The following is a 27587-nucleotide window of genomic DNA, read 5'->3' as shown; positions in this document are numbered from 1 at the left end:
CCGGTGTTGTGTATGTTCCTGGAAAGATGGCGGTCAGCATCCGCGGCCGTCCAATCCGAAGTCTTCGGATGCGAGGTATGCTTGAAATACTCAACCCGACATAAGCTTTATAAACTTGAAATTGTGAATTACTATTTACTGTACTTTCTGATGACCCAGATGTGTTGCCTTACAATGTCCCCGTTGTCTATTTTTGAAAGGTCGGAATGACAGCGGGGAAGAGAACGTACCGCTCGATCTGACCAGAGGTAACGTTAAGCAGAAAGGGTTCATACGAAGTGAAAGCGATTGTACAAATGGATGCTAATGTTTTCAGCAATATAATATGGTGATGATGGACCTGGAAAATGGCTCAAAATACATTCTACTGATTTTTGTTATTGGTTGCTGAATACTTTGATAACCAGCTTGCTGAAATCTTAAGGAACACCAAAGAGGCGTAACGTCAGCAAGGTTGTATGTATTACGCCGATTCTGTTACAAAACGTTTCTTAAACGGATGCAAACGGAACGAAACGGGGAGGGACCTAAGTGAATTTGTCCAATACGAAATATCGTTTTAGTTGCAAAACACAACTGTTTGGACTAATAATTACACTCCAGGGGCGTATTCATTACACCGATTTTGTTGCAAAACGTTTCTTAAACGGAAGCAAACGGAACGAAACGGGGAGGGACCTATCTGAATTTGCCAAATAAACTCTCGTTTTACTCTGTTTGTTTTCGTTTGGTTCTTAAACGGTTTCCGTAATGAATACGCGCCAGCTATCCAAGGCAATATACGCTCATGTGTGGTGTTAGGATTCGTGACAAGTATTAGCTTGCTTTGCTATACAATGCATTTGTTATAACCGGGGTGAGTAAGGTACCTATTTAGCTAGCTAAAGTTAGCTGGCTAATGGTTTGGGCGTGTAGCTAATTCTATAGCTAGCTACATTCTTAGGATTGTAATGTGGTAAGCTAGCTATTAAATTATTGTAGCTAGTTAACGTTAACACAGCCAATCGCACAGCCGCTAGGTTTGTTTGAAGGTCGGTCACGACTCGGTTGCTAGCAAACATCCAGCCGAAACCGGCGGTGGGCGTCACATTTTGAGTTTATGGTTAGAAATAGCGTATCTAACATTGAGTATGAGTATTTACTAGCCAGAAGCCAAAACTGTCTGTTGGTGGCTTTTCCAGCACAGTGTGTCAACTCCTGCCTGCCCTGCCAGTGTTTCACTTTTCGTGTGAGAGACTCCCCTGACCCAGTAATGTCCCTGTGCAATGATGGTTAAACACTTGCGTCCTACATCCATACCCTCAATTTGATGCCGCTTCCACTCCTGTGACAGATTGTAAACAGAGGAATAGGAGTTCATCAATCATGTTTTCAATAAGGATAGTGCATGTAATTGTAAACAACTGCCTTCAAGCGTTGCACTGTGTATCTTCACTAACACCAATTCTACCATCATAGTATTTCATGTATCAGAGGGAAAGGGAACGGGATATCTAGTCAGTTGTACAACTGAATGCATTCCACCGAAATGTCTTCGGCATTTAACCCAACCCCTCTCAATCAGAGAGCAGAGCATTTTCAATGTGCCATAGAATGGATCCCAAACTGTGACCTAAGCAGCATAGTTGAGTGGCTGTCTGAGCACCCTTTTCCTCTGGTACATTATCATTAACTGCCCCAGCCTGACAAAGATGGAATGGAATTCTATTAGAGACTGTAGCTAAATGTGTTTATGTGCATGTATCTTTTAGCTACCATGTAATGGTTGAGGTGAATGAGATTAAAAACAGAAGGAACTTCCTACTTTTGACCCTGTCTGAACATTCCTTCTATTTAGATGTCCAGGGTGTGTTTACTGTTCACAGTGCATTGGTGTGACCAGCTAAATCAAGTTCCTGTTAGATACCAATATTGGTGCATGTGTTCAGTATTACTGGAATATCAAAAATATTTGATGTTTTGTTAGTATTTCAACTCCCTTCTCTTTTACAGAACCCTCTGACAACTTGCGTGAAATTCTTCAAAATGTCGCCAAGCCACACGGCGTCACCAACATGCGGAAACTGGGCCACCTGAACAATTTCATAAAGGTATTACTGATTTATGTAATGATGATAATGGCAATTGCCCTCATTATTGAAGTGCATGGTTTAGCTTTGCAGTATTTTGCCCCAACGTAACATTGTTGTTGGACTGTCTGCAATTGTTTAGGGGTCAAAGTAAAAAAAAAATGTCACAGCTTATAAGTAGGGGTGTGCTGACATGGCCATACTCGTAATCGTATCCGTAAATGGACAGTTGATAGTCGGATCGGGTAGGGTGATACTCGTGATCGGAAAAAGTGGAAGTGTTTTAATATGCCTAAATAAATGTTGGCAAAAAACCTCCCTGCAAAAAAAATGCAGATTAGGAGCAGCACGCGGAGGGGTGGGTGGGTGTGTGTCTGTCCTCAATTTACAGCGGGCAGCCAAGTTTGCTGTCACTCAGTCAGAATGCACATTAGCATTTCATATTTTTTCCCTACTTGTTAGATATTATGCACATTGATAGCTTGATAGCAAACATCCCCGCTAGTGATCTGAATGGCACACAATCCATGTCTCAAGGCTTAAAAATCATTCTTTATGCTGTCTCCTCCCCCTCATCTACACTGATTTTGAAGTGGATTTAACAAGTGACATCCAATAAGGGATCATAGCTTTCACCTGGATTCACCTGGTCAGTCTGTCATGGAAAGAACAGGTGCCCTTAATGTTTTGTGCACTCAGTGTATATCTTTAGTAGACTGTTGTTTGGTTTAGGTGTCTGGTGCTGCATTGTGCATTCAAACTCTTAGTTCAGTAAAATGCCACTTTCACCTTTCTTCACCTAGTGGCTTCCCTGCCTCCCTTCCTCATCCTGACCGATGTGATACAACTGGTCACTGATATACACTTGCTTTCACCTAGCTTTTCAAATCAGTGCTGATGAAGGAGAGGAGATTAAATTACCTTAGGCTGCTGATATCCACCTAGGGCTGATCAAAATCGCATGACATGACATGCAACCTTCATTTAGGTTAATTTAGCCTTCTTTTAGGAAGCAACTTTGGAGTATTTTGATGCGTCCGCTGAACATATTCTCCTATGTGTAGCCGTTGACCTCTCCTTGGCCCGCTGGTCCAAAGCTGCTGCAGGCAGGCCTAGCTGAGCTTGTCATTGTGATGCTGACAGTGATGGTAACAGGAGCTCAGGCCATGGAGCAGAGCTATGACCTCATGTGCGTCAACAGCACTCTGACTTTGAAACCAGAGATTTCCAGCGTCTGTCTGGTATTGTTGTTGTTTTGAAACCGGAGATGTTGCATGTGATCTCTGTTTTCCAAGGTTGTAGCAAGTAGATCTGCAGGTTTAGTTGCCCTCCAGGCACCACACCATGTCAAGGGTATTATTCTGATAGTTGGGGCGAGGTTATCGACAATCAGGTGTTTGGTGGAAGACGTTTAGTCAAATTGTATGATGACTTTTTGAAACTTTAATGTCCATGTCAAAGGAGAAACATTGGTATTCCAAGCCTGTGACATCCCGACTATAACTTGGCATGTCCTGTCCTGATAGGTTAGTGTAAGTGTTATTGTCGTATATTAGACTAGAGAGGTGAAGGCAGCTCCCAGATACAGTTGGTCTGAGCTGTGGCAGTTAGAACTAAGACAGAACCGTGTGTGTATACACCTGATTCTCTGTTTACCACTGGACAGAGTGAGTGAGTGTGGTGTTGAGGCCTGCGTATCCTTTTAAGGATTCCAGGACAGCGAGAGGTGACCTAATCCCCCTGCAGCGCGTTACATGCCCCCCTTTCCGCCCCCTCCTGCCTGCCTGGGCTCTGACATCACTGCTGATTCCAAACTCACTCACACGCCTGACCTACTCCCTATCTCTCGCGCTCTGCTCCCACCCTGCATTGGGGTTTACGGAGTGAGAACGGCAGTTTCTTTTCAACCCTACAGCAAACTGTTTAAGCTTATTGATTTAAAACAATAAAACGCTATGAATTGAAGCTTTTGTCAGTTTGTCACACTGTGCAAAAGATGCCATGGCCATACAAGCTTTGAACAAGTAATAAACATGCACTTGTTGTAATGTTGCCATACTAAATATCAGGAAAAAATCCTTATGATTGTAGCTGTAATGTACATACCCCAAATGTATGGGTCTCAATTCATATGTTCGCTATATATTAAAATGTCTTCAGTCTATATTGTTATGGATAGCCAAAGACTCCAATGCATATTCTGTCAACTGATTGTAAGTCCAGTCCTTTCTCTGTTTCAGCTGTTAATCAGCATTGGCCACTGCGAGGAGAAGTTTGGGTTTACATATGAAGAAATCATCATCTGGTAAGTAGTTCCATATAGTGTTACCTAGAACACTTTAAATGCATTTAGCAGACACTTTTATCCAAACACTTCCATTGTTTGTGGAACATATTCTAACCTGGTCAATAAATGGAAGTGACTTAATCCAAATTAGTGATAGGTCATTGCAGCCAATTCTTTGGGCCAACTATGCAATTGTCCATTCTGTGTCCGTAAGTGTACGTTGCCATTTAGTGTCAATCTAAACGTTGTTTTGTATCCCTCCCCAGCCTGCGGTTAGCCCTGCTGAACGAGGCCAAGGAGGTGCGTGCTGCAGGACTGAGGGTTCTGAGGTACCTCATCAGAGACAGCAATGTGCTGCAAAAGGTCCTCAGACTGCAGGTGGACTACTTGATTGCCAGGTGAGAACTATACTCTGTCGCCTCACCACACCTGCACAGGGACACACTGGATTAATCTTGGACAACTTAACATACAGGTATCTGCCAAATACAGGAAACACCAACATAGTGTCTTAGTAGGGCGTAGGGCCACCACGAGCCAGAACAGCTTCAATGCGCTTTGGCATAGATTCTACAAGTGTCTGGAACTCTATTGGCGGGATGCGACACCATTCTTCCACAAGAAATTCCATCATTTGGTGGTGTTGATGGTGGTGGAAAACGCTGTCTCAGGTGCAGCTCCAAAAATCTCCCATAAGTGCTGAATTGGGTTGAGATCTGGTGACTGAGACACACACACCCTTTAAACCCCCTATGCTCCTTTGAGACCCCTCTTTCTGAGTCGCTGAGATCTCTTAAAGTAAAAAAAAAAATTATGGACAACTGGGCATTTTTATGTATGACCCTAAGCATGACAGGATGTTTTAATTGCTTAATTAACTCAGGAATCACACCTGTGTAGAAGCACCTGCTTTCAATATACTTTGTATCCCTCATTTACTCAAGTATTTCCTTTATTTTGACAGTTACCTGTATGTTACATATATGTTTAACATATTTTACAACAACGTAGTTCATAAAAAAGATGGGGGTTTAAAGTTGTTGCACTCGAGTATACTACTGTGGTAGTCTGTTGCTTGCAAAGTTGTTACTACATCAGAGGTACCGTAGAATAATGGGGACTATTATTCCGGAGTGACGTTAGCATGATGATGTATAACATGACGTGATATGATCCGTGGCTGTGATCTCACCCCCCCCTGTGTGCTGTGATCAGGTGCATTGACATCCAGCAGAGCAATGAGGGGGAGAGGACTCAGGCCCTTCGACTGGTCAGAAAGGTAAGCTGTCTTCATATTGCACTAACGTCATTTGTTTCTGTGATATCGTGTGTATAATTGAAATGATTACATAGGCATAGTAATTACTCATTATGTTTACGCTGTATCTGACTATGCTATTTGTTTGTACTGGTTATAGTCTACTTGATGTTCATATGTTCACTGGCAGCACGGAATAGTAGCATAGTACCAGCATAGGCTGTTATTGGATGATCTGCGTTGGTGAGGGTGTGGACGGTCTGCGGGCTGGAGTATTTTTTGCGTTCTCTGCAGTTTACTGTAAATGCTACCACACACACACACACCCCTATTACAATTAACAATGTAACTCTAACTATATACAAGGAATAATGTATAGGCCTAAATACTGAACATGGTGTTAGTATTGTCAATGGATTCATCTTGGATATCAGACAGAAACCTGAAGAAGGTACTTGAAACACCAACAGAAAGTTTCTTAACAGGGCGTTGGGCCACCAGAGCAGCCTCAATGCGCCTTGGCATAGATTCTACAAGTGTCTGGAACTATTGGAGCGATTCGACACCATTCTTCCATGAGAAATTCGATCATTTGGTATTTTGTTGATGATTGTGGAAAACGCTGTCTGACGCCTCTCCAGAATATCCCATAAGTGTTCAATTGGGCACTGTTATTTGAATATCTGAACGGATGTTAGTATTTGATTACTTGGGAGAGTTCATATTTTGAGAGCGAAAATAAATAGGCTTTATATTTTAAAGCTACATAGCCTGCAAGGATAGACTATTACATTATACATTTTAATAACACAACAGTTATATTACAGTTTTTATGAGCTTACCCCATAAAAAAGATGTACTGTTTGTCTCTGACCACGCCTTATTGTCTGTCAATCAAAGCGGCTCTACAGTCTTAGGATCCATAGGTTATCTACCATACCATCTGGTAGTGCCTGTCTTGACCGCATCAAGTTGTTGTAAAGAAGCTAGCTAGCTACAGTAGCCAGCTAAGTTAACCAGCTAGCTAGCTAACGTAGTAAGGCTAATTGAGGCAATTTTTCTGCACTCCCCATACTTGTCTACAACAACTCCATTCATATTAAACAGCCTACCTGTTCGTTGACCATTGTAGCCTACTCCTTCTCATTTAGCCATTCCATTTTGCATCGATTAGAAATCTCCCACTTCACTTTTTACACATGGAGCCTTTGACTGTAGCACCGCTTTTGATTGACAGTCAATAACAACAAGCTACACGTGTGAAATGGAAATGTTGAACGTAATTGTCTATCCTTGTAGGCAATGTAGCAATGTCATGTAGATGAATTTTAGACAAAGCCTTTTCATTGTTAAAATAGGCTGAGTTTCGAATATTCAGGTAACCGTGCCCATCCCTACCGCATATCTGAAAAAATATCATGGTATTATTTCAATACTGAAATCATTTCAAATGCTCATCCCTAAATTGGGTTGAGATCTGGGGACTGGCGCGCACACACACACACACACACACACACACACACACACACACACTTTAAACCCCCTATGCTCCTTTGAGACCCCTCTTTCAAAGTCACTGAGATCTCTTCTAGACATGGTAGCCAAAATAATTGGCAACTGGGCATTTTAATGCATGACCCTAAGCATGATGGGATGTTAATTGCTTAATTAACTCAGGAACCACACCTGTGTGGAAGCACCTTTCATTAAACTTTGTATCCCTAATTTACTCAAGTGTTTCCTTTATTTTGCCAGCTACCTGTATACTAAGCTACATTGAGAGTAGCCTACTTATCCCGGGTTGGTAAGCCAGCTAGCCTCTTCCAGCTGGTGGTCTGTGCTCTCTCCAGTTAATGGGGCTTAGCTTGATGAGATTAATCTGAATAAAGTGTCTGGGAGGAAGGGCCTCGACTCTAAAGACCTGCTCTACTCACACACAGATTAGACCCACCATCTTCTGAAAGTTTCACACATGCTGTAATGTTGCTTCTAAAGTAAACTGAAGTGCAAAACGAGTGCTATAACCTTTGCTCTCATTCTCTCTCTCTCTCTCCATCTCGCTCTCTCATCTCCGCTCTCTCTAGATGATCACAGTGAACGCTCTGCTGTTCCCCAGCTCTGTCACCAACTCTCTGATCGCCGTGGGAACAGACGGGCTGCAGGAGAGGGACCGCATGGTTCGCGCTGCCATTGCCATCGTCTGCGAACTTGGTGTGTGGAGCCTTGGCATACTCCACTGAGAGAACCATCCTGAAGTTACACACATAGTTACTGTGTAATAACACTGTCTTTATGTCAACCCCTCTCTGCAGCGTTGAAGAACCCAGAGGTAGTGGCCAATAGGGGGGGTCTCAGCACCATATTAAAGAGTGTGATAGACTGTCAGCTGAGCCGCATCAATGAGGCTCTGATCACCACCATCCTCCACCTGCTCAACCATCCACACACCAGGCAATATGTACGCAATGACGTGGAGCTGGAGGTACGCACCGCCGCCGTGTGCACATACACCCAGTCTCATGCCAGTATGTACATACAGGCATCAAACTCGAGGTTCACACACACACACTCACTCACACATAACACTTTGTCAGTCTGCGGTTACTTTCTTTCCCCGTCTCCAGGATAGGTGAAAGCAATAATGTGTATTCTTAGTCATTTTCATGGGAAGATGCCGCCTTGGGAATTTTCTTTCACCGGTCCCGTTCTTTCCCATGAGTACAGAGTGCAGGCTGAGGTATAGAGACTAGGAGAGGAGGTCAGTGTAGACTATTTAGACAGCCACTAGGCTGTGAGCCATGCCAGTCAGGATTCACCCTTGGGTTGTCTTTCCCTTTCCCAGGGAGATTACAGTGATCAGTTACATCAGCTCTCTAAAGCCTCTCTCTCCAACACATCCTCTCTGTGTGTAAACTGATACTCTTCCCCCCCATTCCTTCATACCTGCTGCAGGGCCACTTCAGTAACCACTCAGTCTTAACAGGCTTATGGAAGAAGAATGCAAATATTATAATATGTGATCATATGGATGAATATGGATAATGGATGTGGTCTTCAAGGAGAAATCTGTGTTCCCATGACTTGGAATGTCCAGCCAGGAAAAATTGGGTGTGAAGATTAAATAAAAATGTGGCCTATTGCTGCTATGCGTAAATGTTTTGTCCCATTTAAGTGGAAGCTCATGTATTCATCATCAGTTTCCACCCATGATATTGGGACATTATTTGGCCTTTCTGATAATGAATACATAGAGAAATGTTTTGTTATTCAAATGCACTGTACTACTACTCTTCATTCTGTGGATGGAACTGTTCTGCTCTTTCTTTCAGCAAATCCTAGCACCTTTCACAGACTTCCACTACCGCCACAATGCAGACACATCAGAGAGCCTGCTCAAGTAAGTGGTGTGTGTTGTAAACAGAAGCTCTGTTCCGATGTTCTGTTTAGTGTGTTATGTGTCCCTATGTCGTGTAGATTGTGATCCTGTTGTGTGTGTTCCCAGGGAGGACCGCGAAGCTCGTTTCCTGTCCAGTAGGATGGCTATAGTAGCTGCCTTCCGCTCCTGGTCTGGTGAGTCTCTTTCTTCAGCTTTCTGTTTCTTCAGCTTTCCTTTCAGTTTGGCTCGGCTGGTTCTCTTTGTATTGTGGGTCACGACTTGAAACGTACCGGTAGTATTTGTTTAATGCCAGCAGCTTTGAATGGGTCAACGCTCAAACACCCCTCTGAAGGGAATGCTGAGTACATTCACTTTATAAGCTAGTATCACATATTTTGCTCTCTGTGTCTTCACTTTTGCTGCTATGTCATGAAAGTGTTAATGGTAGACTCTGTCTCTGTGGCGATCCAGGGATCATTAACCTATGTAGGGCCGGGAACTCTGGGATCCAGTCCCTGATTGGTCTGCTGTGTATACCAAATGTGGAAGTGAGGGTGGGTACTGAAATATGAGTTTTGTTTAAGTAAATATAATGAAAAGTATGCCTTCTCAATCTATTCTTGGAGAAACACTTTGTGTCTCTGACCTCCTTTCTCCTTGCCCCCTGCAGAAAGGTTTGATGGAGGTATTTTATGAGATATTTAGGCTACCTCTCCCCATCGTAACCCAGGACTTTACGGAAGCACTTCTCAGCGTGGGTGAGTGATATTAACGTTACTAATTTCTTTACCCCCCAAAATGCCCTGGTTATAAACGTTTATCAAACATGCACACAGTAAAACTACTAGGGTTAAATTGTTTATTTTGTTGTTCGTTGTTCCCCTGTAGACCCCAGTAGGTGCCAGGACAGCTGGAGACTGTCTGATGGCTTTGTGGCAGCAGAGGCTAAAGTCCTCCTGCCCCATCGAGCAAGGTCCAGGTAACGCATGACACCACAGATAATAAATCCATATTTTTTATAAATTAATCAAAATCGCTTTTACTCCCAGTTAGGAAATGCATTCTACCGCCAGGAATGTACAATATAGAACATGAATACCAAGTTATACACCTTTATTGCACACTTGACAAAAACTCAGATCCAACCACCATCTCTCCTGTGGCTGTAATGGCTGCATGTTTGTCCTGCTGTGTGTTTCAGGCCTGACCTGATGGATAACTACCTGGCCTTGGTACTGTCTGCCTTCATCTCCAGTGGCCTGCTAGAGGTAAGGAGACAGGAACACCCAAACATTAGATTTTTCCCATGGGTATGGATATTATTTTATTCTTGATCGCTCTTTCTTTCTTTCTTTCCTTCTCTGTCCCCGTAGGGTTTGGTAGAGGTTGTGACCAGCAGTGAGGACCAGATATCAGTGAGAGCCACCATCCTACTGGGAGAACTGCTACACATGGTAACACACAGGGACATGGCTCTCTGATATACTGTATATAGCTACTGTAACTCCTTCTGAGGAGCATGCTGCTCTGCTGTTGTGGCTCTGTTTGAAGACACGTATGGACTTGGTAGTTCCCTTTATTCAGCTGTGCATAAATGGTTTGTTATGCGTTTGCTTCACGTTCGCTCTTTCACTTTCTCTCTCGCTCTTTTTTTCTCTCTAGGCCAACACCATCCTCCCTCACTCCCACAGTCACCACCTGCACTGTCTGCCTACTCTTATCAACATGGCTGCCTCTTTTGACATCCCCAAGGAGAAACGCCTGTGAGTGTATATACACACACACACACACACACGCACGCACACGATCACTCACTTTTTCACTGCCCTCATTTCTTTTGGGACCTTCTCTGTATTTTTAGACGGGCGAGTGCGGCAGTCAACCACTTGAAGCGTTTCCATGACAAGAAGAAACAAGGACCCAAACCCCATAGTCTGTATCTGGACCACATTGTCCGCAAGTCTGTGTCTGCACACCAGCGGAGAGAGACACACACACGCGTACACAGAGACATCTATGCTATTAAGGTACGCCTCACACACACACACAGACATCTTTGCCATCTAGGTAAGTGTTTCACCTACAGTGGCTTGCGAATGTATTCACCCCCCTTGGCATTTTTCCTATTTTGTTGCCTTACAACCTGGAATTAAAATAGATTTTGGGGGGGGGGGGTTGTATCATTTGATTTACACAACATGCCTACCACTTTGAAGATGCAAAATCTTTTTTGGGGTGAAACAAACAAGAAATAAGACAAAAAAAAACAGAACTTGAGCGTGCGTAACTATTCACCCCCCCCAAAGTCAATACTTTTTAGAGCCACCTTTTGCAGCAATTACAGCTGCAATCTCTTGGGGTATGTCTCTATAAGCTTGGCACATCTAGCCACTGGGATTTTTGCCCATTCTTCAAGGCAAACCTGCTCCAGCTCCTTCAAGTTGGATGGGTTCCGCTGGTGTACAGCAATCTTTAAGTCATACCACAGATTCTCAATTGGATTGAGGTCTGGGCTTTGACTAGGCCATTCCAAGACATTTACATGTTTTCCCTTGAACCACTAGTGTTGCTTTAGCAGGATGCTTAAGGTCATTGTCCTGCTGGAAGGTGAACCTCCATCCCAGTCTCAAATCTCTGGAAGACTGAAACAGGTTTCCCTCAAGAATTTCCCTGTTTTTAGCGCCATCCATCATTCCTTCAATTCTGACCAGTTTTCCAGTCCCTGCCGATGTTCTCGGGGTGATGAGAGATGTTGGGTTTGTGCCAGACATAGCGTTTTCCTTGATGGCCAAAAAGCTCAATTTTCGTCTCATCTGACCAGAGTACCTTCTTCCATATGTTTGGGGAGTCTCCCACATGGCTTTTGGCAAACACCAAACATGTTTGCTTATTTTTTTTATTTAAGCAATGGCATTTTCTGGCCACTCTTCCGTAAAACCCAGCTCTGTGGAGTGTACGGCTTAAAGTGGTGTGTGTGTGTTGTAGGACACAGAGGAAGCCCTGATGTTGAACCTGAGAGACAGTCAGATCCTCAACCACAAACAGAACCTTGACTGGAACTGGCTCCTCATCGCAACCATCCTCAAGGTCAGCCATAGTAATACTGTAAAACCTGCAGAAGACTGACCTGCAACGTCTGTTTCAGTTTGATTGCTATTGCCATATTATTTCATATGTTTTGGTTTTCCTCTCCCAGTGGCCTAACGTTAACCTCAGGAACAACAAAGATGAACAGATGCACAAGTAAGACACACCTTCCATTCGCTACTACAACTAGTGAAATACTGAGCTTGACTGTGGTAAGGTGTCCCCCTTATAACTGTGTGTGTGTGTGGTCCAGGTTTGTTCGGAGGCTGCTGTACTTTTATAAGCCCAGCAGTAAGCTGTATGCAGGGCTGGAGCTGGACCATCCTAAAGCCAGACAGCTCACTGTGGTGGGATGCCAGTTCATCGAGTTCCTCATAGAGTCTGACGAGGTGAGGAAATAGAACAGAAAAATAAAGGTGCAGAGGAAACTTCTATGTGGGACATGTTTTTCTTTTGGTGTCACCTTTTAAAGAGAGGTAGCCTTTAAATGGACCTAGCCCCAAACCAATAGCCTCTTCTCCTGGTTTTTGTCCACATCCCCCCCTCTCCCAGGATGGCCAGGCGTACCTGGAGGAGCTTGTGAAGGACATGGTGGCCTGGCTGTCCTTGTCCTCTGGTCTGAAGCCTGACCGCTGTCTCCAGAGCAACGGGCTGCTCACCACCCTCAGCCAGCACTACTTCCTGTTCCTGGGGACCCTCTCGGCCCACCCACACGGGGTTAAAATGCTGGAGAAGTGCAGCCTCTTTCAGAGGTCAGTCTGGACAATTGCCCTTTAAAAATTGTCAGTGTAAACTTGAACAGGATAAAAGCACTGATTGGTTGAAATAACAGCAGCTCCATTTTTATTGGCCAGATGAGTCAAAGGCAGTAGGCTATTGTTTGGACCGGGTTCCTACTGAATGTCTAGGTTATGGGGAATATGTTTCCAGTTGAGAGACAGCCCAGACAACTGTCTGATTCCATGTGTGTTCTCCTCAGTCTGCTGAACCTGTGCTCTGTGAAGAACCAGGACGCTGTGTTGAAGCTGGCTGTGTCTACACTGGACTACAGCAGAGATGGACTGGCCAGAGTCATCCTCTCCAAGATCCTCACTGCTGCCACTGATGTAAGGCCTTACCCAGGAGGGATGGATGCATGAATGAATGAATGAATGAATGAATGGATGCATGGGTTTCAATGTGGGTGATGATGAATAGGTTGTTGCTGAAACGATACTTAGCCTGAACAACCCCTTTTTCCCCCACTGTGTCAATACAGACGTGCAGGCTGTATGCCACCAAGCACCTGTGTGTGTTGCTGAGGGCAGGGGTGGAGTTCTTCAGTAACTGGGGCATGGAGCTGCTGGTCACCCAGCTGCACGACCACAGCAAGGCAGTCTCCATGGAAGCCTTGGATATACTGGACGAGGCCTGCGAGGACAAGGTAGGAGAGGGGCTGGTGGAGAGGGGCTGGTGGAGAGGGGCTGGTGGAGAGGGGCTGGTGATGGTGGGCTGGGGCAGGAGCTGGTGGAGGGGTTGGGGCCTGGCTTTGGAGAGAGGTCTGGTGCTGGTGTAGATGGCTGGGGCTGGTAGAGGGGATGGGGAGAGGCTTTGGGCTGAGGCTGGTAGAGGGGATGGGGAGAGGCTTTGGGCTGAGGCTGGTGGAGAGGGGATGGGGAGAGGCCTTGGGCTGAGGCTGGTGGAGAGGGGATGGGGAGAGGCTTTGGGCTGAGGCTGGTGGAGAGGGGATGGGGAGAGGCCTTGGGCTGAGGCTGGTGGAGAGGGGATGGGGAGAGGCTTTGGGCTGAGGTTGGTGGAGAGGGGATAGGGAGAGGCCTTGGGCTGAGGCTGGTGGAGAGGGGATAGGGAGAGGCTTTGGGCTGAGGCTGGTGGAGAGGGGATGGGGAGAGGCTTTGGGCTGAGGCTGGTGGAGAGGGGATAGGGAGAGGCCTTGGGCTGAGGCTGGTGGAGAGGGGATGGGGAGAGGCTTTGGGCTGAGGTTGGTGGAGAGGGGATAGGGAGAGGCCTTGGGCTGAGGCTGGTGGAGAGGGCTGAGGATGTTGGAGAGGGCTAGGGCATGGAAGAAGGAGGGGTATGGAGTGGATGTTATTATGTTGTCCCTAACGGCTCCCTGATGTTTTATTGTCCCCCCAGGCTAACCTCCATGCTCTGATCCAGCTCAAACCGGCTCTGACCCACCTGGGAGACAAGGGCCTTCTGCTGCTCCTCAGGTCAGTCTGACACACACGAATACACAGATACACGTCTGCTGAGAGGTTGTGTTCCCCCTCTAAAACCCATGGCCTTTGTGCAGGTTTCTGTCTATTCCTAAGGGCTTCTCCTACCTCAATGAGAGGGGCTACGTCAGCAAACAGTTGGACAGATGGCAAAAGGTAAGCCTGCTCGTTCATTCATTTCCTCATTAGCTGCAACTGCTACTCCTCCGTTGGTCCACACAACACACTGTACAAAACAATTACATTTACATTTAAGTCATTTAGCAGACGCTCTTATCCAGAGCGACTTACAGTTAGTGCATACATTTTTATAAAAAAAAAATTATACTGGAATCGAACCCACAACCCTGGCGTTGCAAACACCATGCTCTACCAACTGAGCTACATCCCTGCCGGCCATTCCCTCCCCTACCCTGGACAACGCTGGGCCAATTGTGCGCCGCCCCATGGGTCTCCCGGTCACGGCCGGCTACGACAGAGCCTGGATTTGAACCAGGATCTCTAGTGGCACAGCTAGCACTGCGATGCAGTGCCTTAGACCACTGCGCCACTCGGGAGTCATTCACAGATAGTAAAAAAAAACAAGAACATAAAGACAGTTTTCTCAATCAGATGACATTTAAAGCTGCAATATGTAACTTTCTGGGCGACCCGACCAAATTCACATAGAAATGTATGTTATAGATCTTTAATTCTCATTGAAAACAGGTCTAAAAAGCAGTAGATCTGTTCTATGTGCGCTATTTCTATGCTTCCCATTCTTAAGTAAAGTTTTTGCGTCTTACTTTCAGTTTTATACACCAGCTGAAAATACAATATTGTTGGTTATGGAAAATATATTTCACAGCGGTTTAGATGGTACAATGATTCTCTACACAATACTTGCTTATTTTGTCACATAAACTGAAATTAGGCGAACCGTTAGAAATGACAGAGCGATTTCTGCATAGCGCATCTTTAACTGTATTGATTGTGTTTAAAACTCTCAATATCGATACAAATGTAATCCACTAATGACTGTTTTCTGTGTCCCCCCTGACTGTGTGGTGAACAGGAGTACAACCTGAAGTATGTAGATCTGATTGAGGAGCAGTTGAATGAAGCGTTAACTACATACCGGAAACCTGTGGACGGAGACAACTATGTCAGACGCAGCAACCAAAGGTGAGACTGCTTACCTTACTAAGCTGGACAGTTAGCCATGATCTAGTGGTCACCAGCCCTGGTCCTGGAGGGTTGCAGGCCTTTGTCCTGGCCCAGCACTAACTTGCCTGATTTGGCGCATCATAGTCTTGATTAGACAAGTGGAAGTGGTGCTGGGCTAAAACGACTGTAAAGCCTGCATACCTTGTTGCTCTCCACAACCAAAAATCCAACTGATGTGATCTTGAACTTAGCCAACTGAGTACATTGTCTTTGTGTGTTGTTTTGTCTCTAGGTTACAGAGACCAAATGTTTATCTTCCTGTGCACTTGTATGGTCAGCTGGTCCATGATAAGACAGGCTGCCACCTACTGGAGGCTCAGGTAACTCCGATATACAAAGGTCTTTCTTAATGTGAAGAACCTATGGGTTTTGGTATCTTACTGACTGTCTCATGCTCTCTCTAGAGCGTGGTCCCTGACCTCAGCTACACGGTTCGCTCCCCGATGCTGGACACCTGGGAGGGCATCAAACAGCTGAAGGCAGCCCTCTGGGCTCTGGTCAGTCCCCCTAACCACTCGGCACATAAATCACAATGTTGTATGATAAGTACACAAGTCTTGGGTATTGTCAATTGGGACATACCATTGGTTCATAATGGTCTTTATTTATTTTCTCTTGGGTAGACACTAGACAGTCAGTGTCTGTGTCCTCCAGTGCTCTGACATTGGTTCCGACTGTGGTTCCTAGGGTCTGTTGTTTAACTGTCAGTATGGAGTCGATGTGTTTAATGACAGTGAATGTATGTCTGTTTCCAGGGTAACATTGGGTCATCAAACTGGGGTCTGAACCTGCTTCAGGAGGAGAACATCATCCCTGACATCCTGGCCTTGGCACAACACTGTGAGGTCCTGTCCATACGGGGGTAAGAGCACACACACACACACACACACGCACACAGAGATGAACCTATAGTGTTAACCTGATGGCTCGCCCAGTCTCATGTCTGTTTTCTCTCCCTCCAGAACGTGCTTGTACGTCGTAGGCGTGATCTCCAAGACGCGGCAGGGCTGTGAAGTGTTGAAACAGTATGGCTGGGATGCAGTCCGACACAGTCGCCGGACGCTGTGGCCCGTCACCCCAGACGAGGTGGACAAACCGATGACCTCTGAACTTTCCTCCGTACCGAGCACGCTCAGTCTCAACTCTGAGTTCACCAGCTCCCGGCACAATAGCGAGAGCGAGGCCCAGCCCAGTGAGTTAACCATGAAACTCTTCACCAGGCAACAAGGTTTCTGTTAAGCACATCCTCAGCAGCGCTTTCATTCCTAGTTTTTATTTTTATTTCTATTTTTAGATATTCTGGATATATGTAGCTTCTGTAAGTGTTCTTAAGCAGGGGAAAATTGCTGTTTGTTTTGTGTGTATTCTCTGTTGTGTGTGTTGTGTAATGTTTGTCACACTCATGTTGTGTGTATCCTCAGACATGTACATCCTGGATGATGACAAGTCTGAGATGTTGGACCAATCAGACGACGCCTCCCTCTACCTGCGTTCCAAACCCGTGAAGGACCGCAGCCCCTTCACCATCCTGGCCTCCACCCGTTTTGTACGCAACCGCTTCCTCAACTCCCTGTCGCTCCCCAGCAAGAAGTTGCGCTCCACCAGCGACCCCAAGTCAATGGGGGGCAGCCGCACCCCCACCGAGCTCAAACTGGGGGGAATGAGGAGGAACAGGACGGTAACGGAGCCCTCCTTCTACTCCTCGTTCAATGGGAGAAGCATCCCCAAGAGTCCCACAGTCAGCCTGGAAACCTCCTTTGTGGGGATCAGGGGTTCGGTCGGGGGGTCTGAGGAGCAGCTGGGAGAGGGGAGGCTAGCCCGGGCCGGTAGAGAGGGGGCTGGGCTGGGACTGGGGGGTTCTGGAGAGCCCCCGTCCAGGGAGCAGAGTAGCCGGGAACATCTAGCGGGAGGAGATGGGGGTTCTTCTTCCTCCGGTGGAGGAGGAGGCGGAGGGACTCAGTTTAAAAGCCGTAGTCAGAGCTTCAACACGGACACCACCACAAGCGGCATCAGCTCCATGAGCTCCAGCCCCTCCCGCGAGACTGTGGGAAACCCTGAGCATCCCGAGCCAGACTCCTCGGACTGTGTCAGCCTCAACACAGTGGTCTCTGCCAAGATGGTCAAAACGCTGTACTCCCTCGCCCCAACCCAGGCCCACACCAACCACCTGCCTCTCTCCAAGTCTAACTCTGTTTCCCTGGTCCCCCCTGGCTCCTCACACACCCTCCCCCGCAGAGCCCAGAGCCTCAAGTCTCCCTCGGTGGCGGCCATTAAGAGCCTTGCGGACTGCAGTTTCATGTACACCAGCCCGCGGGACGCACTAGGCTATGCTACTCTGAAGAGGCTGCAGCAGCAGAGAATCCACCCGTCTCTGTCTCATAGTGAGTCGTTAGCGTCGCCCGCTAAAGACGTGCTCTTCACTGACACTATTACTATGAAGACTGGTAGTCTGGACTCGAGGCTAACGCCACGCAGGTAAGTTAGGCCACACACTAAACATAAGGTATCTGAACGCTGCACACATACACACATATATGGGAAATGCAATATGCACATACAAACGCACACCTATATTCACACTCACACATTAACTTACACAGGTAACGACAACTTCTCCTGGTGGGTTTTCTCTGCCATCATGGCTGCTGGCTGCCATCGCTCATGCTTTTCTCAGTCATAGATCCTTGTATCTGTGTGTCTGGTCAAATCAATGTTCTACTGCTCTGTCTAATCATTCTCCACTCTCTTTTTCATCTCTTTGTCTTTATTGTGGGTGTGTTGTGTGCTGGTTTGTGAGGTCATTGCTCTCTACTCTTTCTAGCTCAGCTTGGGCTCCTGAAGGGTTCTTCCCCACAGCCCAGTCTTGGTCCGTAGACAGAGAGAAGCAGACTGAGGTGGAGTATCTCAGGTTGTCTGCTAAGAGAGTGAGCTGTTCAGTCCCCCACATCTCTGATGCCCACCGCAGGCCATCCAGAGCCTACGTCTCTCGGTGGGTGGACCACTCCTGTAGTGTCCACTCCTCCCCCCTTTAGATACCTGGATGTGCTGGTCTGTCAGCTTGTCTGAGGGTTAGCTGTAGTCTCTAGCAGAAACGGTGGTGTGTGTGTGTGTGTGTGTGTTCAGAGGGAATGGCTCTGTGTGCTTGTGCGTTGTATCTCCGGTTATTAGTCATCTTTAGCAGCAACGGTGTGTGTGTGTCTTCTGGTTCAGAGCAGTAACAGCTGTGTGTGTGTATGTGCTGGTGGTCTCTCAGGTTGTCTGCTAAGAGGGTCAGCTGTCCAGCTGTCCAGCCACTCCGCAGGATGTCCATCTCTATGCCATGGTGGGTGGACCAACCTAGCCTCCATTTGTAGAGCAGTTTCCCTCCTGTGTTGAAATTGGTATCCTTAAATGTTTAATGTTCACTAACCAAAAAACGATACAGAAAGTAGATGCAGAAAGTAAACGACATAGTGGGTCATTTTCTGCAACAACTAAGGGCGTTGACGATCGAGGCTCAACTTCTCCGCTGTTTTGGTGTCCTGGCTACCACTCTGTAAAGTGAAACCGTGCACAAGCGCTGATACTGTGTGTGACTGTGTGAGAGAAGTGTTGCATCTCGCTCATCTCAATATCCTAGCCTATTCATTGATGATATAACAGAAATTGGAAGCCAAGAAATTGCGAGATACAGTTTTTGATTGCCGATAGATAGGCCTAGTGCACGGTTTTGACTCTGCCTGGTGGCTGACCTGCCTATACTGTGGCCCTCATCTCTCTCCGTCCCTCGCTAGCTCGCTATGAAAGATGCAAGTATTTGTGTTCTCTGAAGTACGGCAACTAATCAAGTTTCCTCCGTTCCAAAACTACTGAATTCCTAGCGGAATCGAATCTTGACACAGAAATGGGAGTTGACACCGGCAGTCGACGTGCAAGGAGTCGAGGAATCAATAATTTTGGAGTTGGGACTGGGGGGTTCGCTCCACCATTTCATCATTGTAGTTAACAGTTAGAAAAATGGCAGAGAAAGGCAAGCGACAGCAGCGAAGTCCTGTATGGAAATACTTTGAGAAGTTAAATGGGAAGGAAATGCAAACCTTGCTAGGTGGAATTGAGGTACAGTAATGGTAGTACAGGTGCAATGCTTAACCATCTGAACGGGACGCACCGTGAGACCCAAACCGTTGCTGGAAGCTGCGTTGTGAATTGATGTGGAATTTTATCCATTTTAATGCCAGTTTAAACTTTTTATTTTCTTCATTTGTCACGTCCCTACTACTCGCAGAGTTGCTGCTTGCGCTATGCAGTTTCATAGGTCTTTCTTAGTGTTGACTGTCTCTGTCAAAGTTTTGTTTTGGGGTATATTGATAAGACAAGAGGCTAGATTCCCTTATAGATTCAAGCAGATGAAGCCTGCTGTCTTATAGATGGGACTGTGTAGCTGTGATGTGGATTAGGAGCCCCACACATTTCCGTGTTTTTTTTTTGTGTGTTTCTCTCTTTGTCCATGTTTCTCATTCTCTCTCACTCTCTACTTCTACCTCTCCATATAGCTATGTCTGTATCTTACTGAGTCTGCCCTCAGTCCCCTCACCCTCCTGTCAGCCCTCTCTCTCACCCGTCTCCCTCCGCCCGGCAGGTTTCTGAAGGCGTTGAGCTTTGCGTCTCTGGACAAGGAGGATCTGCTGAGCCCCATCAACCAGATCACTCTGCAGCGCTGCTCGTCGGTGCGCTCCATGATTTCCAGCGCCACCTACGGCTGTAACGACGACTACGTGGGCCTGGCGCTGCCCATGGACATCAACGACATGTTCCACATCCGAGACACGCCCTATTTCCAACAGACGACTAGCCCGCCCGCCGACGAGAAGTGTCCATTCTACTTTGGCGAGTCAGACAGTAAGGAAGGAGGGGGATAGAGGGAAAGATGGGTGGATAGTGGTGATAGTTTTAATGTGAACGGTAGAGATGGCATACTTCCATTTCAGTAGGTGTGACTGTGTGTTCTCTGCCCTGTGTACTGTAGGTGACGGTGGACGTCCCTATCCTATCCCACTGCTGAAGCAGCAGTTCAGTATCTCCGAGCTGATGGCCAGCAGAGAGAACAACCAGAACCACATCCTGGGTCCAGAGGAGACGGGTCTACAGGAACACACTGACGACAACTGTCTCTACTGCGTAGGAGCTACTGTACTGGGCTACCACACGCAGCCTCAGATCAACAACGCACACACACGTACTGGTGAGAGAACACACACACCGACTACTCTGAGCGCACACACATACACACTCAGAGGAATGGTTGTCTTACCCCCCCCTGCCCCAATCTCTCTTTTCATAGACTATATAGACTTTCCGTGGTCCAGTCAGACCAGCCATCGTCTGGAGGTGATGCCTCAGTCCAAGTTCTCTGGTGTCTCCGGCTGCAGCGACACTGCTGTGTCACAGGGATCTGTTTGCAGCACACCTACTGCTGCTGACATAGTGCTGGGTATACACACACACACACACACTGCAGTCCCAGGAGGCTGTCTGCAGCACACGCACAGACTGCATATGTACACCTTTGAACAGTATAATTCAGATCAAAATGTTTGATTGGTCAGGTTGTGTGAGCTCTCTGATAGGCTGTTGTATATGTCCGTCAGGTGGCAAGGCGATATCTGAAGATGGCCCAGCTTGTCGGGTCCTGCTGAGGAAGGAGGTGCTTCGCCTCGTCATCAACCTCAGCTCCTCTGTAGGAACCAAGGGCCACGAGACAGGACTACTGACGTAAGACACACACGCAATTAAACACCCCCACCCCACACACACACACAGATTTTCCTGTGTTTTATATACAGTGCCACACTGAGGTTTGAATAATACTGTGAACTTGTGAGAATTATGATAATGCCCTTTTAGTGTACGAGCTGTTTGAAAAGACTGCATTTCAGCCTGTTTTGACAGCCCCCTCCCTCAACAGTGTGTGAAATACACAGATAAACAGTAGGCTAAATCTAGCCTAATTTTGCTGACGGGCAGTGAGGAGATTCAGGATATTTCCCCCACGCATTTCCATGGCATTTCCATTGTTTTGATCGAGTTCCATTGACCTCTCACCCGCATCTATAGCTAATTTTCACTTTTCCCCTTCCCACTCCCAGACAGTCCTTGCAGAATTCTTGCTTGAGAAATTGCCCTTTGCTAAGAAGCTATTTGTTTCTTTTTGACCATTTTTAATTGGAAAGTGTCACAGTGAGGTACTTAATTGTTACCCGGAAATGATTTGATATTTATATTTTTAAAAGATTGCTTCATTGGAGCTTTAATGGTGTCTGTCTTTACTCTCTGTCCCTAGGATAAAGGAGAAGTTCCCCTATGCGTTTGATGATATCTGCTTGTACTCTGAGGTGTCTCACCTGCTGGCCCACTGTATGTTCCGCCTGCCCTCCCGACGCTTCATACAGGAACTCTTTCAGGACGTACACTTCATACCGGTAAGGTCCTCTTCTATACTATCTCTTCCCAGTCCCAAATTCACTCCTAGCCCCTATCTCTAGTTACTTATGTAGATCTGAAAGAATTAGATGGGTTTATGGTAGTAGTTCCACCTCTATGTTAGGCTAGGTCAGTGCTTCTCAATTATTTTCTGTTACGCCCCCCCTAGGAAGAAGTAAACATTTCGCGCCCCCCAACTCTCCGCTGCGACTGTAAATAGTATCATTTGTCTATAAAATTGTTATAAGTACAACTCTGCATAACATTGTATCCTTATTAACATTAAATACAGATCAACTTACAACAAATAATAACTTTATTAACATTGTTTTTTAGTCTGTAACAGAAAATACTTAAAGTGCATCAATTTGCCTGAAATTAAGAAAATAATTCAATTCTTATTTAAACTGTAAACATTTTTTGACCATTTGATACTGAAAAATAAAATTAAATATAATCAATAAATAATAATAAATTCAAATTGATCAGCAACATTAACTCAGGAGCACAATATATGAAACACTTTGACCTATAAAACAAAAATGAATAAAACAATTTGTGCTGATTTTTAAAAAATCAAAATGAGGAAGTCAGGATTAATGGCTACAATGAGCACGTTTTGCAGTGCACAGCTTTTCGAAACGGGGTTTGAAGCATGATACTGCAACTCTCAGCTCCTGCTCAATGTTTAGCTGGGACCTGTACTTGGTCTTCAGTGCAGCAACAGCAGAGAAGCCAGTCTCACAAAGATAAGATGTTGCAAAAGGAAGAAGAATGCCCATGGCCCTCTGCCCTAAGAGTGGATACTGCCTCTCTACACTCAGCCAGAATTCACTCAGTGTCTGTGATGTGAACCTCAGTCTCAATGTGGAGTCAGAGCGTCATATCAATGAACTGGTCCTCCTCTGCAGAGCTGAAACCAGTTGGAGCTGGTGCATTGAAAGGATCTCTCACCCAGTCATATTGGGAACTGTTTTCAGGGGAAGTACTTTTTAAAGAATCCCATCAGTGACGAAATATGCTCCTTAATATATGGAATCACTGAGGTGGCATCATAGTCAGTAGTGTCAACAAATTCATGCAGGTTCTCGAATGAATCAGTATGTCCTTCATCAAGTCGCCTGCCCCACATTGCAAGCTTTCGAGTGAAAGAGCTGACCTTGTCTGTGACCTGAGGGGAGGTGTTTATCTTTCCCTTGAAGCTGTAGATTTAGTTCATTTAGCTTTCCAAATATGTCACTCAGGTAGGCCAGTTTTGCCAGGAAGTTCTCATCACTAAATTTTTCTGCGAGGTCATACTTGTGCTCCTGCTCCGAAAACATTCTTATCTGCTCTCTGAGCTCAAAAACTCGGGACAAGACTTTTCCTCGTGACAGCCACCTTGCTTCACTGTGAAACAGCACAGCTTGATGTTCAGCTCCCATCTCCTCACAGATAGCAGAGAAGACTCTTGTTTTTAGTGGTCTGGTCTTTATAAAATTGACTACACCTACAATGTCAGTCATAACCTCACTTAATTCAGAGGAAAGGTGCCTTGAAGCCAGTGCTTCTCTGTGTATAACACAGTGTGTCCACTCAGCATTAGGTGAGGCCTTCTTGATGAGTGCCCGAAGTCCTTTTCTCATCCCTGCCATGGTCTGTGCACCATCACTGCAAACACCAATGCAGTTCTCCCACTTTAGCCCATTCTCAGTCAGGAAGCAGTCCAGCATTTTGAATAGCTCTTCAGCTGTGGCTCTGTCTCTGACATATTTACAAAAAAGTAGATCCTCACACAGGGAGTTTGTCATGTCAAAACGTACATAAGCGATAAACAAACAGTCTTTGTTGCTGTCAGTTGCTTCATCGAACTGTAAGGCAAAACGTTTGTCTTTGAGTTTATCTACCAGCTGTTCTTTAAGATCGTTAGCAATGTCATTTATACGTCTGGCGACAGTGTCATTGGACAGAGGGATAGTTTTTATTTTTGCAGCACTTGCGTCATCCAGCATGACAGAGACCATGTCTAATGCTGCAGGCAGTATCAGCTCCTCTGCTATGGAGTGGGGTTTTTTGCACTGAGCAATTTGGTACGCCACCTTATATGATGCTAACAGTGCTCGCTGGTTTACTGAAGTAGCATTCACAAAGCGGGACGATTGTTGGCAATATTCGGCACGTTTTCGCTGAAAAAACTCAAGCGGCTTATCAGCGTGATTGGGGTGTAATGTCTTTAAGTGACGCCTTAATTTATTTGGCTTCATGCTGTCCGCTGCCAACATTTTTAGACACAGTAAACATACCGGTCTTTCCTCGTCTCCCACCGTAGTCACAGTGAAGCCAAGCGCTACATACGCTTCGTCATATTTCCTCGTCTTAGCTTTCGGGAGACTTACGTTTGTCTCATTATCTCAGTCTCTCTCCGCCTTTCTTTTCATCCCTGTTAAATATTTTTCCATGGTGTCTCTTAAGGGTTTGTTATCTGCACTTCATATCTCCTGCTCTGTGCTGTGTGCTCTTGTTCGGTGCAAAAAAACCATACTACCTGGGGGGAAAAAAGCACGTTCCACGGGGTCACACGCGCCCCCCCTGGCATTGCTCCGAGCCCCACCAGGGGGGCGCGCCCCACTATTTGAGAAGGACTGGGCTAGGTGGATTTGTTTTTGCCATATTGCTTATACATCCTTTCAGATCTTCTTTAGTAGTTAGGATGTATGGGTGATGGGTTGATTGGCAGAGAGGAGACGGATGCTCCTCAACCCCTACACTTCTGATTTACATTAGTGGTTACAACAGAAATGACAGTCACCTCCTCTGACCTCATGCTCACATCACATCCTGTCCCCTCAGATGTACGAGGAAGCAGAAGCGATCCTGTCGAAGCCACCAAAGCCCGTCGGAGTGGATATAGACCCTCCCGCGAAGTTCTGACGTCCCTGTCCTCCCCTCCCTGTTTAGGCGCTGCTTTCCCCCCCTTCCTGCCCCCCCACCCCCCACCCACCCTGACATAGAGATACACAGAGCAACATAGTGAAAACATGGAGGGATGGAGAGAATGGGGGAGCAAGCCTAAAAGAGAGGAGGGGAGACCCTTTGCTGAAGCTCAAGATGGAGGGAGCATGGGTGAGAGAAGGAAGAGATCATGGATGTTAAAGAATGAGAGTGGGAAAGGGTTGTCTCCCTCCGGTCACTTGAGAAAAAGGAGATGGTCTGAACAAATGAAACCTGACACTGCTAGTCTTGTTCCTGCCTATGGCCAACAGGGGGAGTGGTTTTACCAAATGCTGTTTTCAGACGGCTTTACAAGCCTGACCAACAGACATGACAGGAGACACATTACATTTACATTTTAGTCATTTAGCAGACGCTCTTATCCAGAGCGACTTACAGTTTAGTGAATACATATTTTCTTTTTTTATACTGGCCCCCCGTGGGAATCGAACCCACAACCCTGGCGTTGCAAACGCCATTCTCTATCAACTGAGCTACATCCCTGCCGGCCATTCCCTCCCCTACCCTGGACGACGCTGGGCCAATTGTGCGCCGCCCATGAGTCTCCCGGTCGCGGCCTGCTGCGACAGAGCCTGGATACGAACCAGGATCTAGTGGCACAGTTAGCACTGCGATGCAGTGCCTTAGACCACTGCGCCACTCAGGAGTACACATCAACTACTTAACACATCACACTTAACCTAAACACAAGCTGGATGAAGTATGACTAAGACTAAGTCTTGACATGTTTTATCTTGCTCTGGGGCATGCTAATATGAAATGAAAAGGGCATGTTCAGTCCATCCTAGTCAGTGCTGGACCCATCCTCTTCTCCCTCCATATGGAAACACTACAGATGGTTCTGGGAGCCTCCTCATAGTCATACCCTCAGGCTGTTTCTGCTAGAGATGGTTGTGCTGTGATCTCATAAGTTTATTATTTCCAATCTGCTTCTGATCAAAATACTCTAGTTTAAACAACTGTTTTTCTATTTATGTCTACAGACTGTCAGACAATCAAACATCAGTGGTTTTTCATTTTTTTACCATCACTCTCTTTTCCCATCTGAACACATGGAACATAACTGCTGTGGCTTGCTGTCTGTCACCCCATCTGTATTCCTCGATCTCTGACCCTGGTTTGGAAGGACACTGCCTCTGACAGTGGCAACAGCCGGGTTCTTTTCATTGGTTCTTTTTATGGAGGTTGTCAGAAACCCTACCTCCGTGCTTTGCTCTCACTGCATGTACAAACGGCATGTCAAAACTGTAATATTACATAATTGTCACTTTGTTTCTGAAAGTTATTAATTTATTTCTTCCAAATGCTTCTAATAGTTTCATCGTCTTAAATCATAATAGGTTGCCATCACTTGTTTGCAAACTGGGGAAAATAATTGTCCCAAAGTTGTTTTCACAATGCAGATATCGCTGTCTATCATTGGCTGAGATGAGAGGACAGGGTGACGTGATCATTTATGGATTGCTGTAAGGTTTCCATGGGAACAGGTTTCTGTTTCTATTGGTTAGTTTTGCTATTATGCTGCTATACAAGTGGACTCATAGGGTGATTTATAGATCTGCAGAGTGATGTCAGATCTATTTATTATATCTGTACCATAGCAGAGTGACTGAGATGAGAAAAAAAAGTTATTTATATTTTTTCCTTGAGACTGTATTATAATTTAAAATGATTTTTTGGCTTGAATCGTGGTTTCCCTTGTGTAATGTGTACAGTGTGTTTTGGGGGCATTGCTGACCTAAAGAAGCATACAATCTTATTAAAGGGATACATTGTTAATAAAAACAATCTTGAACTACCCAAACTGAGTGGTGGTCTGTTTTATTTGTTGTCTATAACAGCCTTGGTCTGGTTTATAGGCGTTGTGGAACAAGTTTTTAAAGGCTGTTCAAAAAAGTTGTAAATGTTGATAGCATTATGCATTTGAATCAGCTTTCACATATATATTGGCATTTTCAAATATTAATCTTTATCACTGTGCATTCTGTTGCCTAGGGTCAGGTTTTCTTTGTGGTGCTGAAGGACATCTCCAACATTCAGCCTGGTCTAGAAATCTCACAGAAATACACACTATCACAATAGGTTACTAATAAAATATCCCAAATGCACATTTAAGTAACCTAGCTGATGCACAAATTAATAGGGAAAATGGGGAGTATTCCACGTTTCTCATAGGGCTACACCAGGGAGATTGGTTCTGGTTGACTAATGGGAGGACTATACTGCTCTACACTTCACGCATAAATAAGGATAAATCCGAATGTGACTTAAACTTTTTTTATTGTTTTTATATTTGTTGTTTATTTGATTTTTTTCTTACCTTTATTTAACTAGGCAAGTCAGTTAAGAACAATTTCTTATTTACGATGACGGCCTACACCGGCCAAACCCGGACGACGCTGGCCCAATTTGGTGCCGCCCTATGGGACTCCCAATCACGGCCGGTTGTGATACAGCCTAGAATCGAACCAGGGGGTCTGTAGTGATGCCTCAAGCACTGAGATGCAGTGCCTTAGACCACTGCGCCACTCGGGAGCCCTTTGATGTACATTTGGTACAGTTGAAGTCGGAAGTTTACATACACCTTAGCCAAATACATTTAAACTCAGTTTTTCACAATTCCTGACATTTAATCCTA

The 27587-nt window shown here is 45.7% G+C and overlaps 1 protein-coding gene across 2 annotated transcripts; it reads left to right on the top strand.

The window, feature by feature from the left end:
* Positions 1-25345, top strand: LOC121585083 (rapamycin-insensitive companion of mTOR). Of its 2 annotated transcripts, XM_041901437.2 has the most exons (37): positions 1-75; positions 201-248; positions 1993-2090; positions 4310-4374; positions 4623-4754; positions 5572-5635; positions 7699-7825; positions 7927-8096; positions 8944-9011; positions 9117-9184; positions 9462-9544; positions 9661-9748; positions 9879-9969; positions 10192-10258; positions 10364-10444; positions 10653-10753; positions 10852-11017; positions 11976-12077; positions 12187-12233; positions 12331-12466; positions 12630-12829; positions 13057-13183; positions 13336-13500; positions 14211-14287; positions 14371-14449; positions 15348-15457; positions 15732-15819; positions 15904-15996; positions 16255-16361; positions 16462-16691; positions 16921-17974; positions 20118-20377; positions 20505-20720; positions 20820-20969; positions 21127-21250; positions 21819-21957; positions 24788-25345. In XM_041901437.2, the coding sequence occupies exons 1-37, from the start codon at positions 27-29 to the stop codon at positions 24866-24868; spliced, it is 5151 nt and encodes a 1716-aa protein (XP_041757371.1). In that variant the 5' UTR covers positions 1-26; the 3' UTR covers positions 24869-25345. The 2 variants fall into 2 exon arrangements, with proteins under 2 accessions (XP_041757371.1, XP_041757372.1); XM_041901438.2 differs by lacking the exons at positions 1-75; positions 201-248 and adding an exon at positions 770-856.
* Positions 25346-27587: the final 2242 nt, after the last annotated feature.

The sequence above is a fragment of the Coregonus clupeaformis genome, chromosome 16, assembly GCF_020615455.1.
Source record: "Coregonus clupeaformis isolate EN_2021a chromosome 16, ASM2061545v1, whole genome shotgun sequence".
Lineage (NCBI taxonomy): Eukaryota > Metazoa > Chordata > Actinopteri > Salmoniformes > Salmonidae > Coregonus > Coregonus clupeaformis.
Note: the sequence above shows the minus strand (reverse complement) of the source record. Positions and strands in the feature narration are given on the sequence as shown.

Bases quoted from the DNA above. Each gene is read 5' to 3' on its own strand.
- LOC121585083 (XM_041901437.2), top strand. From the start codon at position 27: ATGGCGGTCAGCATCCGCGGCCGTCCAATCCGAAGTCTTCGGATGCGA. The intron at 249-1,992 runs GTAACGTTAAGC...TCTCTTTTACAG, and splicing joins ACCGCTCGATCTGACCAGAG to AACCCTCTGACAACTTGCGT. The intron at 12,078-12,186 runs GTCAGCCATAGT...TTCCTCTCCCAG, and splicing joins TCATCGCAACCATCCTCAAG to TGGCCTAACGTTAACCTCAG.